The 18,135-nt window shown below is 41.5% G+C and overlaps 1 protein-coding gene across 1 annotated transcript in view; it reads right to left on the bottom strand.

The window, feature by feature from the left end:
* Positions 1 to 18,135, bottom strand: part of LOC107675510 (astrotactin-2-like) — a 541,421-nt gene that overhangs the window by 40,239 nt on the left and 483,047 nt on the right. Inside the window, exon 20 of the mRNA XM_016469894.1 lies at positions 2,622 to 2,763. Within this exon, the coding sequence (XP_016325380.1) occupies positions 2,622 to 2,763 (142 nt within the window). The remainder of the gene's footprint in view (positions 1 to 2,621; positions 2,764 to 18,135) is intronic.

The following is an 18,135-nucleotide window of genomic DNA, read 5'->3' as shown; positions in this document are numbered from 1 at the left end:
AAACACAACACAAGACATGGAACAGAGTCTGACATTACTCCCCCCTCCCGGAAGGCGCATCCTCGCGCCACAAAATATCCAATGGGGAGGGGGGGTGGGCATACCCGTTTGGGGTGCCATGGCGGATCAGGCAGCTCGGGGAGCCATGGCGGAGCAGACAGTCCAGGAGGCCATGGCGGATCAGAGGGTAGCGCTTTCGAGGAGCTGGCACTGGAGCGAGCTCTGGGGCTGGAGCCAACACTGGAGCGAGCTCAGGGGCGGCCGGTGGGCCTGACTTCAGAGCGGCCGGCGGGCTTGTGGGAGCCGCGGCCGGCGGGCTTGACAACGAATCAGCCGGCGGGATTGACAACGACGCGGCGAAGCGTGCAGCGGTTTCCATGCCGCGGGGGAAAGACAGGAAAACAAAATGGGGAGAAGGAGCGCCGCTTACTACTGTCATGGGACCAATGTTCTGTCACGATTCACACAGAGAACACGGGAACGAAGGAGCGAGGAGATGAGGCCACCACGGTGAAGATTCATTCACTGCATATATGTCTCACAACGCCAGCAGCACAAATGTCAGGGCATGTCAAAACTTTTCCAGGCCCCAAAACACCCTCGGACCCCAGAGGGTTAAGGCAGGATCCTCAAGCAACACCAAGTGTGCCGTCCTTTAAACCGGATCAAACACAATAAACACCGTTTATACAGACCAGATCTCATGAATGAGCCATACTTATGATTATCTGTGTTTGTCCATCTACATCTTGGATGGCCTGAAGGTGAGTACATTTTCAGCTCATTTTCATTTTCATATGCACACTTAGATGTAGATGAGTTTGTTTCTTCATCTAAACAGATTTGAAGAAATGTAGCATTCCATCACTTGCTCACCAATGGATCCTCTGCAGTGAATGGGTGCCGTTGGAATGACAGTCCAGTCCAAACAGCTGATAAAAACATCACAATAATCCACAAGGGTAACACTTTAGATTAGCGAACCTAGCGAATTTCCCTCAATAAACTCACAATTTGCTGCTTATTAATACTGTAGTTAGTAAGGTAGTTGTTAAGTTTAGGTATGGGGTAGGGTTAAGGGATCTAAAATATGGTCATGCAGAATAAGGCAATAATATGTGCATTGTAATTATTAATAAACAACCAATATGCTTCTAATATGCACGCTAATAAGCAAATAGTTCATAGTGAGAACTGGTTAATTAAAATAAAGTGTTACCTCCAGCGTAACTCCAGTCCATCAATTAACATCTTATGAAGCCAAAAGCTGCATGTTTGTAAGAAACAAATCCAGCATTATGCAGTTTTTAACTTCAAACTGCTGCTTCTGGCTAAATAGATAGAGTCCTCTAGCCATTATATGTCTTTATCCAGTGAAAAAGTCTGAATCAGGAGAGAAATATGCACAGCTCAAGCACCGTTTAAGGCAAAGCGGACACGAAAAAAGCAAGCAGCAAAAACAACATTTGACACCTCCAATTTTAGCAACTCTGAAGCTAGACGAACATGCGTCCTAGGCTCACATCAGTTTTTAACACGTTCCAAAATACATATCAAAATGGCCGAACGTGTCTGCGTTGTGCATCCCAAGGGAACAGTAAAAAATGGGCAACAGAGGGGAGGTCTAGAAAGGGGGGATTGAACGAACGAATGATTTAGCCACTTTCCCAGAAAGCACATTGTATGAAAGGGAAGCTTCCCGCTCACATTCCAACACCTCAAGAGTGCCCAAGCCAAGATGTCTTTTTATAAGGTCTCAAAACCCTTTGCTTTTACTTTGTGGCCCCCACGTCTCAAGAAGTTCTGTATATTTTGAAACTTGACATTCATGAAATGGAAAACAACGGAATGGTAACTCCACTTATAACCGCAAAAGGTCCGTGTTGAATAATCCCAATGATGGAATGCCCTTAAATGCATGCATATTTTCCTCTCGTCCAAGAGGCCCATGCTGCTTATGATACAATGTTTCTCCAATGCCTCACTTGAAGTTGACCGTCAAAACAAAGGATAGTAAATATTCCAGTGTGCCATACGCTAAAAGGTTGTGTGAGGCCGTGATGACAGAAAACATAGACTGCTGCAACTAACAATTACTTGGATAATTGATAAATTTGTCGATTTCAGTGAAAAAGTCTGAATCAGGAGAGAAATATGCACAGCTCAAGCACCGTTTACAAGAGAAAACAGTCCAAAACATTCCAAAAGGATCCACTGGTGAGCAAGTGACGGAATGCTACATTTCTCCAAATCTGTTCTGGGGGAAAAAAAAAAAAACATCTACATATTGGACGGCCTAATGGCTTGAGAGTAAATTCTCAGCACATTTTCATTTATTTATTTTTTTTTGTGAACTATTCCTTTAAGTTGGGACAGCAATAAACACTTTTACATTCAAAAAATGATGCAACTCACTTTTTTTATGTAATGACAGAATATTCATGACTATGAATATTATCAGGGCTGTTACTTTGCTGCATGAAATCCCTTTTAGCTAAGATTATATTCACAATATTACAAGGTTTTAGAAGATCTCACTGAAATGAAGAGCTGATAATGTAGTACTTTTTTAAAATCTTTTTTTTTTTTAAATCAACATCCATATTTGCTGTGGCTCTTACTTATAAAGGCTGTCGGGTTCCAGGCACTTGAATATGAGCGAGTAGATCATACTGTGAGTATGTTCTCCACTTCTGCGTCCCGCTACTACACACGAGGAACCCAGACCCGATAAAAGATCATCCATGAGGCTCAGAACCTCTCCTGAGAAACACAGAAATGAAGAGAAGAGATCAGTATGATAATTCAGCAACTAACTAAACTAACTAAATACATTTTAATTTCAGTTTTAGTTATTGTAGTACTTTAGTACTAAAAGAAAATGGGAAAATATGCCTTGGCAAATACCCAAAATAAAACAAGTTTACATTTTATGCTTTTTTTTTTAGTTAACATTTATTTTAAGTAAGATTTTAAGATTTTATTAACTTTAGTTTTAGTTAATGATAATAATACTGCAGCTGACTCCTGAAAATCTGTGAAAGTGTGCGATTTCAAGGCATGTTTTTTTTTTATACATACAGTCTATAATTTCAGTGCATACATCATTAAAACAGCAATCACAATATTATCATAAACAATACATATTGCACAATCCTATTAAAATAAGGACAAAAAAAAAAAAACTAAAACTAAAAGTAGTCCTAAAGACAAAGACTTTCATGTGATTTTCACTTGAAAGCTATTGTCACCATTTAGTTTCATTTTATAAAATGAGAACATTTGCTTATGCACTCTACGGAGTAAATAAAATCATAAAGGTTAGAAAAATGTGAGGATAATTTGTTTCCTGCAAATAGCAATTTAACAAACAAAAAATTATACACAGACATCTGCTAAAACCAGTTCCCAGCACGACCTATAAGGCAAAGCGGACACGAAAAAAGCAAGCAGCAAAAACAACATTTGACACCTCCAATTTTAGCAACTCTGAAGCTAGACGAACATGCGTCGTAGGCTCACATCAGTTTTTAACACGTTCCAAAATACATATCAAAATGGCCGAACGTGTCTGCGTTGTGCATCCCAAGGGAACAGTAAAAAATGGGCAACAGAGGGGAGGTCTAGAAAGGGGGGATTGAACGAACGAATGATTTAGCCACTTTCCCAGAAAGCACATTGTATGAAAGGGAAGCTTCCCGCTCACATTCCAACACCTCAAGAGTGCCCAAGCCAAGATGTCTTTTTATAAGGTCTCAAAACCCTTTGCTTTTACTTTGTGGCCCCCACGTCTCAAGAAGTTCTGTATATTTTGAAACTTGACATTCATGAAATGGAAAACAACGGAATGGTAACTCCACTTATAACCGCAAAAGGTCCGTGTTGAATAATCCCAATGATGGAATGCCCTTAAATGCATGCATATTTTCCTCTCGTCCAAGAGGCCCATGCTGCTTATGATACAATGTTTCTCCAATGCCTCACTTGAAGTTGACCGTCAAAACAAAGGATAGTAAATATTCCAGTGTGCCATACGCTAAAAGGTTGTGTGAGGCCGTGATGACAGAAAACATAGACTGCTGCAACTAACAATTACTTGGATAATTGATAAATTTGTCGATTTTTTTTTTATTTGTGACCCTGGACCACAAAACCAGTCTTAAGTCGCTGGGGTATATTTGTAGCAATAGCCAAAAATACATTGTATGGGTCAAACTTAATGATTTTTCATTTATGCCAAAAATCATTAGGATATTAAGTAAAGATCATGTTCCATGAAGATATTTTGTAAATTTACTACTGGAAATATATTAAAACTTAATTTTTTATAAGTAATATGCATTGCTAAGAACTTCATTCGACAACTTTAAAGGCAATTTTCTCAATGTTTAGATTTTTTTGCACCCTCAGATTCCAGATTTTCAAATAGTTGTATCTCAGCCAAATATTGTCCTATCCTAACATACATCAATGGAAAGCATATTTATTCAGCTTTCAGGTGATGTATAAATCTCAATTTCAAAAAATTGACCCTTATGTCTGGTTTTGTGGTCCAGGATCACATTTGATTAATCATATTATAAGCTACATTATTCTATATTTATACAATTCATTAATTAATACAGCAGTTCAAATTGAAATGTCTGGTAGGCTAAATCACGCTAAAACATTAAGCTCGGTATCGTGTTTAAAAACCCTCATCCGTCCCTCAGGTAATTTTGACCCAAAACTAATTTTTAATGTTTAACAATCGAGCGTTGATCGTTATGGTATGAGACTTTATTACATTTGTCACACTTGAACCGGGAATACATGAAAAAAAAATGTGAGTGAATTCGAGCAGTTTAAGTGGGTGCTATAAAAAAAGTAAAAAGTATCAAAAGTGTCCCTCGCGGGTCATTTTGACCCGCCACTGGAAAATATTGGAATTTACGAAAAAATTGCGGATTTTTTTTATTTAATTTTGTCACACTTGAGCATGGAGCACACACACATTTTTTTTTAAGTCAATTCGAAGATTCTATGTGGGTGTAATAAAAAAAGTAACAAACGTGTCCCTCGTGGGTCATTTTGACCCGGCCATAGGAATTAATGGAATGGCCGAAAGAACAACTATATAACTATATATTTTTTTACTATATAAAATCCACAATCCAGAAAAGATGCATACCCAAACAAAGGGCTGAGACTGTAGAATGTCCTCAATGCACAAAAAACTCACATACCCACACACACATGGCACACACACTCTCACTGAAACACATTATAGCATTTATGATGTTTCTGCTGGGAAATGACCGTCATTTTGATTTTTTTTTTGACTTAACAGTTAAATTTGAGTGATGGGGTGGAGACCAATGAGTTTATATGATATTTATATTTTTACATTTATCTTTTATGTTTATTACATATTTATGAAACTGTATGAATAGGCATGCGTTTTTTGGCCTTCGGGTCATTTTGACCCACGAGGGACACTTTTGTTAAAGGTTCGGGAGGGACGGATGAGGGTTAATAATAACAACATACCACCTATACTAAACCTAACCAACAGTGATAACAGAAACAAACATGAGATAAAAACACATCTGCTAAAGCAACCATGCCATTTATCTTGCTTCAAGATTTTGACTTGTTTGGCTCATTTAAGAATCTCCATAGGATTCAATAGGCCCCTCTAGTGGCTGTAATCATAAAATGCAATTTTCTGTAATTTTTCCCCACCAGATGGCATCAGAGACACTCAGTAACCTAGGTCCTGATGGCTCATCATGTTTAAAGATATATATATATTTATATTATACACACACACATAAACAAAGAAAAAGAAGTAGATAGAATAGAAAAAATAGAAAGCTAGTTCTTGTTTTTTGTTGTTGTTTTTTTAAATAAAGAAGAAAAAAAAAATATTTTAAATAATAATAATTTGCCCCTTAATTATAATTTCTGTGAAATGGAATAAAAGTTGCATTGAATTGAATGTACAGGTACATTTTCGTACCTGTATCAGAAGTTTATCAGAAAATTATCATCAAGAAAAACAAAATCATAAAATAAATGTTAACTTGTAAGAGGAAGGAAGACCAACACATGCACTCATCTGAACATAGTAATTATAGTACATGTATAGTAATTACAATAGTCCCTTTCCTTTTACGGCTTTCAGAAAACAAACAAACAAACAAATAAATAAATAAATGTTACATTTAGAAAAATCATTACTTGAAACTAAATAAAGATTAACTGAAAAAAATAAAACATTTTATTTCAGCTAACGGTCAAGGCAACATTTCTCATTTCATTTAGTTTAAGTTAAAGTGCTAAAAACACTTACTAAAACTACATCGACTTGTAGAAGGAAAAACTGACAAAAGCATACAACTATTTTTGCAAAATTGATCAAACTAAATACAATTAAAGTAATAATAATAAAAACAGAAAATATCAACAAAAACTATTATAGTATATCCATGATAGTAAAACAACACTGGTAAGCACTAAATCCTTTTTTTATATATAAAAACAAATACAGAGTCATACGATACAGATTCATGCAGTACCTACTACATTCAATTACAACTGCAATCTTGCAGCTGGGATTATTTTACAAATCTATAAATCCAGCAGAACCACACTTGACATGTACACATATTTGGTTAGGAAAAAAAAAAAAAACGACAACATGAAAGTATGGTATTTTTTCAAGAGCAGCCAGCTCTGTCTTCAGGCTCTTGAATTATGTAAACACGAGCTGTTATGATTTTACCGTATGTGTGGCCCTGGCCTGAATTATATGGGAAGAATTCATGGAACATATCTGCAGTTGGTCTGTTTGCTTGAACCCATGCACCCAGAAGAGGCCACCTGTTTTGCGTTAAACGTTAATTGTATCGAAAGTGCCGTATAGCGATGCCATGCGCACACAGAAGCATATCCCCTGCAGCACGGGCCTCGATAAGCTAAGTGACACTTTTAAAGTGGTCTTGCTCTAAAATAAATACAACTGCCAGATAACAAGGCAGCCGGGTTTTCTTGCATCGTCCAGGAACCGCGTGAGACCTGTTCAGTTTGTTTCCTCGCACTATTAGCAGTGACAAGAGGTCAAGAAGTGCTTAAGACTGACTATCTATATTACGCTGCCTGGCTCTCGGTCCATTTCCCTCACATTGACACAAAAATGAGTGGAATGCACGAGCGGAGCCAGATTTTGCAGGCCCCCTGACAGCTTTAAGCTGAGAGAATGTGCAAAAGTGAAGGGAAATAAAAGGCTTTGATAGGTACGGCAGAAGGCAGGGGGAAGAAAAGTCTGTTTGATGTTTGATGTTTCTGCATGAGGTTTGGCTCGAAATGCTATCTTTGTATGTTTTGATAATCAGAATAAATCAATAGTCCGGTCCGTGACTGGGAAAAAGGAAAGTGGCCACCCGTGGGGCTGTTTCGGTGGGTTGCTAGTAATTATCACATACTCCAGCAATCCTAAAGGGAAAAAAAAAGTAAAAAGAAGACAACAAGCCCCAGAAAGGAAATCTACGTGCACGTCCAAAATGATCACCCACATCTGCTTTGGTGCTTAGGACCTGGACGAATTAAGGCTGAGACGTGCGTGCTATATCTGACACGACTTACATTTACACAGTGGAGCGATTACCGTCCAGACTGAGAATCTGCAGTCTGCGCTTGGAGATCTGACATCGGGTTTGACAGTGTCGGAATCTCAATGTAAAGCCCAGGTCTTCGGCGCACGTGTTCGGCATATAAACCTCTTTGCTGCCACTCTTCCGTTCACTGCACACAGTGCAACAGATCCCTTGGGCTTGTGTGTGTGGACATCAAAGTTGCATGAGTTGCATGTTTCCGAATGCTTGTATGTCTATACGGAGCAGTGCGGGCACTTTAAGGTGGGCTGGTATCAGGGGGGTTGACACAAACCTTCCTCCATGTACTCTCAGAACAAAATGTGCAAAAAGTGTACCTTTTGGGGTACGACAGCTTAACACTGGGGCAGTACCCTCAAAAAGACACCTTTGTACATCTTTACCCCTAAAGGGTTTATAATAATACCGTAGGAGTACATATTATTACTGTACGGGTACCTACTGCTCAGGGGCGGATCTACCGGGGTGGCATGGTGTGGCAACTGCCACCCTAAGAAAAAGCTGTGCCACCCCACCTGCCACCCCAGAATTATCACAGAATAAAATATAAATGTAAGCAGTGTTTCATGTGCTACTTTTCTATGAACTATGAACATGAGCACCCCAATCCCCCACAACCCCCCGGCCCACCAATAATCCTTGAAAGATCACCTTTTTTATGTATGAATCTTCACAAAGCAGTTTTTTCAGGTGCAGGAAGAGCAAGTTCTGCCCTTTTCTTCTTTACCGTGCTCACTAATGTAATGTTACCTGTATTCATATTTAATCAAAAGTAAAATTGCCATTTCAATTTGATTATATCCATAATACAAATACCATTAACATACGACTAATCAACATTATTTCACTAGTATTAATGTTGTTATTGTTACAGCTTAACAAATTGCAGCTGACCTTGCTAGCTAGCTAAACTATTGTAATAATGTCATTCCACTATTGCACAGTGTTGCCGCTTGGCAACACATACATTTGAATGATTTACCAAAAACTAATTGTATAAAAACTTTTTTGAGAGGTGAATATGTCATCATAACATCATAACAGTGATGTTTTAGATTTTTTTGTAGAAATGACACGGACTGGTCCTTGTTTGTTACTGACGTTTTAGTTTGCTTTCAGCAACTACCGACAAGAGTAGGCAGTCTGTCAGAAATCTCGCCACAGAAAAAAAACCGCATGTCATGTGACTTAATCAAAGCACATCATTGGCTAAACTAATGTCTTCTCTTTCCAACAAAAAAAACGAGAATTCTCTTAGAGTTCTCTTAAAGAGACAGTGGCAAGGAAATGAACAAAAAGAGTATGTTGCTATATGGCTACACCACGTTGGTCAGCGACAGCCTATGACGTTGCTACCAGTGCGACCACAGTATAAAGAGGCGCCGGGAGAACATGTCATCCGCTTCTTTGTCTGAAGCTTGCGTCCGAAGCATGGCAAGGAAACTAGAGGACACAGTGTCTCGTTACATACGTAACCTGAGACATTCCCTTTCAAGGGAACTTCGAACTGTGTCCTCTAGGGATCGATATGGGGAACGGTATACCCACGCCACCATGCTGAGGGGAGTGCATGCCAAACCACAGGCGAGCACTAAGTACCAACTCTACCCAAGCTTCAAGGGAGTTGCCCCTGGGACGGTTAGACGGCTGTCAGGGACATTATCCCCTATGGCCAAAGGCCTAAGCTACATACCCCATAAACTTACCTGTTAGTGCCAGGACTCCTGGGCCCAGGGTAGAGCTCAAAGGCTTGGAATCAGGAAGAGATTCCTTTAAGTGGATATGACCAAGTGCCTAGAATCGTAACTAGGTCTTGGCCTGTCATCCAGGGGCCAACGCTTGCTCTGCAAGAGCTTGCTGAAGGAACTGTCTCAACAGACCCCTAGTAGCAACACCCTGTTAAAGTAGGTATCACTGAGGATACATAGGTAGAGTGGTGCCCAAGGTGAAACCGGGGCCTGACCGACTCAAATAAAGGGCACGAAGCCGCAGCGCTTACCATACCCCTACCATACAGGATTTTTAGAAAGAACGCAAAATGCTTGATGTGCGAACTTATCACAGCGTGGATTTTAGGAAGTGCACAGAATCTTCGCGTGCGCACATACCATAACATGAATTTTAAAGAAACCGTTGCTAAGGGGCCCTAGAGACTGTTCACCAGAGAGACCTAGAGACCTTATGTGACCGTGGCACTCTGAGGGAGCAGTCCATAACATACACAGAGCGCACATAGATGGAAATGGTGCATCCCATAGAAAAATATGTCTGAGAAGTCATCAATTCATCCTCATGGTCATAATGCTGGTCTGGCTAGCAGTAAGTTACCTAGCTGAGGGAGCATAACACCCACCTCTCAGCCGAGAGTGGGCTCGACCTACAGGATGTTCGTAGAAATCCTGAAGGGTAAGCGTACTGCAAGCTTAGCCAAAAAACTCAGCGAATCGCTCAGAAGGAAACAGCATGCTCATAGGGAGCTCAAAGGGACCCTCCCGCAGTGAGGGCGGTGAGCTGTTTCTCCTCAGAGCCAGAGCACTCGGAAAGGGTTTCCGCAGAAACGCCGCCCACTCATACCTCAGGGAACCCAGTGCACTCAGACCCACTCCACAGAGGGTTGACCCACTGGCTCACTATGATGGCAGTACGGCGCAACTTGCGGACTGCAGAGTGGAGTAAAGCCGATTGACGCCAGATCAGAGCAGCTCCATTCAGAAGAAGGATATCCTGACACAGGAAGCCCATCGGGGCGAACATGGGTATGGTGTCCCAGTCAGGGCAGCCAAAGAGGCATAAGCCCAGCTTGGACGTCCAGGAGGGGGGGCATCTCACAAAGCATACACTCTGGAGAGCTCATCAGAAGGAAGAACCCGCAGATCCCAGAATCGCGGTGCTGTACTGGGGACCTGATGACCAAGAAGGCTCCCACAGATGCCTAACAACTTGGCCACATGATCCAGGAAGCATGAAGCCGGAAACAGGGCTAACATCCAGTCTGGCTCCAGTATCGACGAGTGAGGTCATCACCATAAAAGTCGATAGCCAATGTTCTGAGTCCAGCAGAGGGGGTGCTCACCGAGGACCTACCCTAGAAAAGGACAGAAACACACAGGTCCCGGAAACACCACCATGGTTACCGCACCTGAGCTCCGTTCAAGAAGTGAATCCCGAAGAAGCCTCGAGTCCAGACCATCAGTAAGGTGGTTACTATGTAAGACACAGAACCAACCAAAACATCATAGGTCCAGCATAAGAGACTGCAGTGCAGGTGCAGGAGGTTCCTACTTGACCTCGGTCAGGTGGAGTTGATGGTGGTTATAGGGGAATTTAGGAAGGGGAAGATGAGGGCAGATGTTAAACCCCCCGAGGGAGGTGAGTAGATGTTTAGGTCTTACTCTGGTCCGGACGAGAGCGTTGATAATGCCTTGTCTGGATCACCTCCCTCAGGTCTTGCCTACCTCCCTTTGACCCGCACTTCCTCCTAGCCCCACCCGCAGGTGGAGGAGGGGCACGAGTCGTGACACAAGCCTTCTGTGCCCGTCTCTGATCCTCAGACCGAGACGGGCCAGGACCCCTGCATTGTTCGGGCTCAGACCTGGACCTTCATGGAATGAAGGTTTTGAAGGCCGTTGAGCGCGCCTTCGCCTCCCTAAACTTCTCAACCACCGTCTCGACGGAGGTACCAAAAGGTTCGGAAGGCGAAACCGGAGCATCGAGGAGAAAGCCCTTCTCTTTCTTCCCAATATCTGCCAGGTTCACCCGCAGATGTCTCTCCGTTACTACCATGGACGCCATAGATCTGCCCATAGCAGAGGCAGCCTGCTTAGTAGCACGGACAGCAAAATCCGTGGTGCGGCGCAGCTCAGCTACCTCATCAGGGGAAAGGCCCTCCCCTTTATCCAGGTCTTTCATCAGATTAGCCTGGTACGCCTGAAGCACCGCCATCATGTGCAACGAAGCGGCAGCTTGACCTGCTGCTGCATATGCCCTGCCATTTAAGCGAGATGTATCCTGAAGGGGCATAGATGGCAAGGAGGGAGCCATGAGAGAGGATGTCTCACCTACAGAGAGATAGCTAGCCAGCGTCTCTTCTATAGGGTGCATCCTCTCATTGCCGCTTTCGCGCATCCCCTCGATGTTGGCATAACTCGAATGCTGGAACCTATGGATGCGGGAGGAAAATGACCTCTTCCAAACCTCCAAAAGCTCATCATACGCAGGGCAGGAGGATTGGGAGGGTTCAGTCTCAACTTCTTCGCCCCCCTCAGACATATCCTACTCTTCCTGGGCAGAACCCAGCAGAGCACTGGCCGCTGGATCAGATGATGTTAGGGAAATCACATCATCATCATCCAGCAGCTCACCCTCGTCCGTGGCCGACGAGCACGAGAGGGAAAGCCCCTCTTTAAACTCATCGGCCAAATCTGCATGTGACCCCCACAAACTCATTCTCCTCCGTGCCTCAGCAGCGGCGGGTCCTGAACCATGGGGAGCAGACGGCTGCGCCTCTTTCCTCGAAAAGAGATACAGACGAGAGCGGAGCTTTTTCATTGAAAAACGCTTGCAGTGGACGCAGATTGCCCCCTTGAGGACATCGCATGCGTGCTCTTCGCCCAAACAAACGACGCAAAGGTCATGTGTGTCATCAGGTGTCAGATAATGCAGACACGGATCCACACAACTCCTAAATGTCTTGCTAGTGCTCGCCATAACAAGGGAAGAAAAGATCGTTCTTACCACCGGAATGCACGCTTCAAACAAAACAGTCACTTGAAGACGAAGAAGAGGATGACGTATTCTCCAGGAGCCTCTTTATACTGTGGTCGCACCGGTAGTGACATCATAGGCTGTCGCAGGCCTGTGTTTTGTTTTAAATGTATGCTTCAGACACGAGTCACGACGAGGCATTCCCCATAGCGACCCCTAGAGGATGCAGTTCGAAGTTGCCTTGAAAGGGAACTCTCTGACACTGCAATTTTGCATTTTCTTATGAACTCCCGATTGTGCTAAATTATGTTCTGTATGCTTTGACATTTTCTGTGACCACTGAGATTGTCGACCCATTAAAATGTTAATGCTCTAATGCGTTTAAAATTAATGTAACCGCTAATCTAATCCTAATACTGTTAACAAAAGCAAATGTGAGCTAAAAAAAGAAATAAAACTCATCTATTGAAACAACCATGAGATTTTAGCTTGCTTTTACCAAACTTTGAGCTTCTTTGTTGATTGTCATGCCTTTTGTTTCATGGGACACGTATATGACCACTCTTAAATACACAAAACCAACAAGGTAAATTAACAATGCACACCTGGACAGAATGATACAATCAACTCAGTAACCACAACAACTAAAGATCGGTAGGAACTGCAACAAAGCATAAAGAAACCTGAATAGAAACAAACTATAGATGGCCGCACACTAGATGATTTTCAAATCATAACCGATTTTAAAACCATGGGAGACCACTGACATAAAAACAGTTTCAACTGATTTTTAGCCTTATAATCCTCTGATAACGCACACTAGACGATTCGACCAGACCACGAGACCACACACTTTCACAGTGACAAGAGATCTCACGGAAACTTGCGAGATCAAACATGACTAGAGAAGAAAAACAAATGGAAGACAATCAACGTTGTCAGCTAGCTCTCCTGGCGTGCGTTCTGTTTCACAGTGAAAAACAGTGGTGTATAAAGTACCTGAAAGCCATACTCAAGTAAAAGTACAGATATCTTACCAGAAAATGACTTTGGTAGAAGTTGAAGTCACCGTTTAGAATATTACTTGAGTAAGTCTACAATTTAGAATGCCTGGAATTTTGAGTTTTAATAGACTAATAAATCAACGTGTGTGCACTCTGCGTGTGTTTTAGTGATATAGCCTACTTGATAATGTCAGATCACACATCATTACAACAACACTTACCATATTATCGCAGACGATGCTGTATTGCACGCACCAGACTCAACTTGAGTGGGAAATGAATCATCCGCGGTTGTGCACGCACTTGTTTGCACATGAGCAAAGGTGTTTTTTAAACGCCAGACCACAGATTTGTGAAACTTGCTTTTCTGCAGTCCGTGTTCTTCTGAATTCGGACTATTTTGTAGTAAGTAACGAATATGCTTCGGGGAAATGTATCGGAGTAAAAGTATACATTTTAATTAGGAAATGTAGTGGAGTAAAACTAAAAGTTGGCTAAAATATAAAAACTCAAGTAAAGTACAGATACTCCTAAAAAATACTTAAGTACTGTAACAAAGTATTATTACTTCGTTACGTTACACCACTGGTGAAAAACAAAGTATAAAAATAATATGGGTGATGTACTCTGCTTTCGTGACCTTTTTGTGGCTGCCAAGTTTCAGCTATAGAAGCACACAACATCCAGTAAGTGACGCTTGTTTGCTTTAACGTAACCGCTAATCTAAACCTAATACTGTTAACAAAAGCAAATGTGAGATAAAAAAGAAAGAAAACTCATCTATTGAAGCAACCATGACATTTTAGCTTGCTTTTATGGAACTTTGAGCTTCTTTGTTGGACACGTATATGACCACTCCACATTACAAGTGGAATGCTATACCGGGGGTGCTACTAAGCAAGTTTACTGCATCAGACAAGCCAAACATATGGAGCTGGGTTATGAGATACAAATGTCAAAATGTATTCGTTTTCAAATCATTGGCACTATGGTAAATGTTTTGAGGTCATCACGTTGTATCGTGCAAGGATCTGTAGAAAAAAATTTGTGGAACGGAATAAAAAGGAATACGTTGTTAGTGTTTCACTGCCTCTAGAGTTTATTTCAGATGAAAACTGCAGTGCATTGTATGTTTGGGTATATTTTACAGAGTGTTTACAGTGAACCTGGGTTGAAAATGACTGTTATTTAATGAGCAATAAACTGCAATTATCAACATGGTGTTAGCAAACATTATAATTTGTCTAAACAAAATCCAAACTATGATAAGTGCTGAGCAGAATGTCTTTGGAGACACATTTACATACACGTATTATTATGTAGAAAATGCTGGCACTCTCTACATCAGTGCATCTTTGCTGATGATAATGGGTTTAGATTGTAAGGGTTGAATTATTTATTTAAATATATGCATTTATTTTTGCTAATTAACATAATTCCAATGCTTAAGTCTGCCAATTTAAGGTAAGAGTTTGCCCTCAAATATAAGGCTAAATAAGAAAAAAAGGCCCTTGTCCCTTATTTTGCCACACTGAAATTGGCAATAGCCATACGAATACCCCTGCTGTGCTAAAGAACAGCCTGGCAGGACATACATTACCTCAGCTAACCCCTATTGGTTAACACTCTCTCCTTGCTGGGGTTCTGCAGTCAGGAACACCATGTCCATGCTCTAGCTGTCTGCTTTCATGCATTAAGAGCAGAGGAGGTACAACTTTATCATGGGGATGTGAGAACTGCCAGTACAGCACACACCACTACACATGCAATATCTGAAGTGTCTGCGTGTTTCAGTTGTATATTCAAAGTAAATCATGTGTCAGCCACAGCTGGTTGGAATGTGTCAACACTGAAAATCTCAAGGAACAGGTTTTATTTTAGAGATAGACTAGTGAGGTAATCGTAGCTGTCAAGCAAGTCTGGGGTTAATACACAAACTCTTTGTCGATTCCAAAGCAAGATGGCAAAAGAGATGAATTAAATGTAAATTCACAGTATGCTACAGCAATTAACAAAACCAGAAGAGGTGTCAAACTTGGTTGTTAAAAGCACACAAAGACGAAGATAAGGTTCTTCAATAATCCACACTGAAAATGATCCAAACAGGGCAGGCACACCAAACATATACATATGTTTATACATATGTTTACACATATGGGTGATGTATTCTGCTTTCGTGGCATTTTTGTGGCTGCCAAGTTTCAGCTATAGAAGCACGCAACATCCGGTAAGTGACGCTTGCTTGCTCTCATTGGCTATCGCGGGTATCATGTCAGAGGCAGCCAGATCAAGAGTCGTAAATATCAAACATGTTTGATATTTACGATTTGAGTTCGGGGACGCTCCATCTTGATCGGGAGCAGTTAAATAATCGTAATGGCAGCACACAAGCCGCGAAACCGCATCTCAGTTTAAACGGCACATGAACCATCTCTTCCTCTTTACTAGTTTTAGCATGAAATAAACATGAATGAGCATGAGAAGGTATCTTGTTTCAACTGCGGAAAGACGTCAACACACCATTTTTCAAGTTCAAGTCCACCAACGTTAATCTACTCTCCTGTCTGGTTTGTTTGTCGGACAAAAATGGCAGATTCTGCGTTATCATTGGTCAGATCACCTGTCAATCAAGTTCCCTGCGAAGGGTCAGTTCTGACTGTATTTTTTTACAATTCCAAGTGTATATCACACAAAACAGTTTATGAAAATGAAAGCAGTTTAGTCAAATAATTAATAGAGACAAAATTGCCCGACTTTTGCGGCTACTTATATATTATATTTAGGTTATATTAATTATAATTCATATAATATATTCATATGATTATTATATTAAGTGTCAATTCATTTTCAGCTTAGCATTTAAATTAAATTATATATATATATATATATATATATATCGTGTGATTGGCTGTTTGCTGCAAGTGCTGAGTACCAAAACAAACTTGTAGCCAATCAGCAGTAAGGGGCGTGTCTACTCATGATGCGGAGGAGAGAGCTCTCAGTGCACAGGACGGACATTAGCCGAGCCAAGCGACGACAGAAAGATAGAGATGGCAGATAAAATAAAAAAAGAGGAAAACGTCTGCGGAACAAAAGAAGGCTTATGATAAGGGAAATCGTGTGATTGGCTGTTTGCTGCAAGTGTCACACTTTCAGGTGCACACACTCCAAAGTTAAAGGTGGGGAATGTATTTTTTTCAAAAACGCTTTAGAAAACCGAGTCGGGTCGAATACCAAAACAAACTTGTAGCCAATCAGCAGTAAGGGGCGTGTCTACTAATGATGGGGACGAGAGAGCGCTCAGTGCACAGGACGGACATTAGCCGAGCCAAGCGACGACAGAAAGATAGAGATGGCAGATAAAATAAAAAAAGAGGAAAACGTCTGCGGAACAAAAGAAGGCTTATGATAAGGGAAGAAGTAGGACCCGTGTAAATATCGGATCAGCTTTCCAGCGCTGGAGAGAACTCAAGGAGTGGGAAGGCCTGCGATCAGACGCCGAGGTTGCTTTGTTTCTTCTCGATACGTGAGTAACATTGGTTTTGCTTTGTTTCACATAACTAATATATGCTGACTTTTGCTTGAATATGCTCGTGTGTCATGTTCGCTTGTTTGTTCATCTGCAATCGCATTGTCATTCCCTTCAGCTATGTATGTGTGGGGCGGAGCTATCAAAATAGGGGCGAGACCCTTTTTGGGGTAGGAGCGTGTTTGTTTTGGTGATTTGAAATATCAACATTGGCTACCAGAAATCACTTACCCCACCTTTAATCACAAACTCTGGATCAAACTCTGCATTGACAGAGAACGTTTATATTAAGCTTTGTGAGCCCGATGAACCTGATCTAAATCAGGTTGGATTTGTTTGGGTTTGTCGACTATAAACCTTCTCTGAAACTCTGAGTTTGTTCAGCTAGCTTCATGCAACAGGCTACAGGAGATTTGTGTTACGATGTATGCAGGGCATATTTTATTTGCCTCTTTGTCGCCATCTCTGTTTGGAACCTGCAATTGCAGTTATTTGCGGAATTATCATCTTTATGTGGTTTGTGCATCGGCACGGCTTCTCAGCGTGGATGAATCAAATGTTTCGAGGAGTATGTGTAGCTGTCAGTCACCGCACTGGTGTGGATATTCACAGTACTTCAGAATCACAGATTCTACATCTTGGAATTATGACTCAGATAAGAATTTTCACTGGAAAATATCATCTGAACAAGTAAATAACATCTCTGGTACTTTTGTTCTGACCAACTGGGGGGGGGTGTATTACATAGGGCTACCCCCTAATGGGCGACTAACCTCTAGTCGAACAGAAGAGGCTTGGTCGACCAAAATTTTATTAGTCGCAGAAAAAAAAATCCACATTGGTGAAGTCACACAGTCCGTGAAGCGGACAGATCGTTAATGGCTGGTCTTTGTGGTAATGTAGTACATCGGGCAGGACATCCAAACGCTTGTCTATGAAATATTTAAGTAGCAGCAACTTTACATGCCGAAAAAGTAGAAAAATGTCTGTGCGGAGTGTGGAAGCAGAAGAGTAGCGCGCTCGCTGCAGGACAGATGGAGGCGCCAGTGTCGTCACTTGCTCTTAAAATACTCCATAATTTTTGGTCATACAGATAAGAGTAATACATCTTTCAAATCTGTAAAGACTCTACATTTACGTGTGTGCTCTCACAATAACAACAAAACATTGCGATTTTGTAAAATAATGAAAGCAAACAGGATGTGCTTTCTGCCGTCTCGGTCTCTGTGAACTTGAGCGCGAA

This window comes from Sinocyclocheilus anshuiensis, unplaced genomic scaffold, assembly GCF_001515605.1.
Source record: "Sinocyclocheilus anshuiensis isolate Anshui unplaced genomic scaffold, SAMN03320099.WGS_v1.1 scaffold1604, whole genome shotgun sequence".
In the NCBI taxonomy this organism is placed as follows: domain Eukaryota; kingdom Metazoa; phylum Chordata; class Actinopteri; order Cypriniformes; family Cyprinidae; genus Sinocyclocheilus; species Sinocyclocheilus anshuiensis.
The sequence above is the reverse complement of the archived record's forward strand: the minus strand, read 5'-3'. Positions and strand labels throughout refer to the sequence as shown.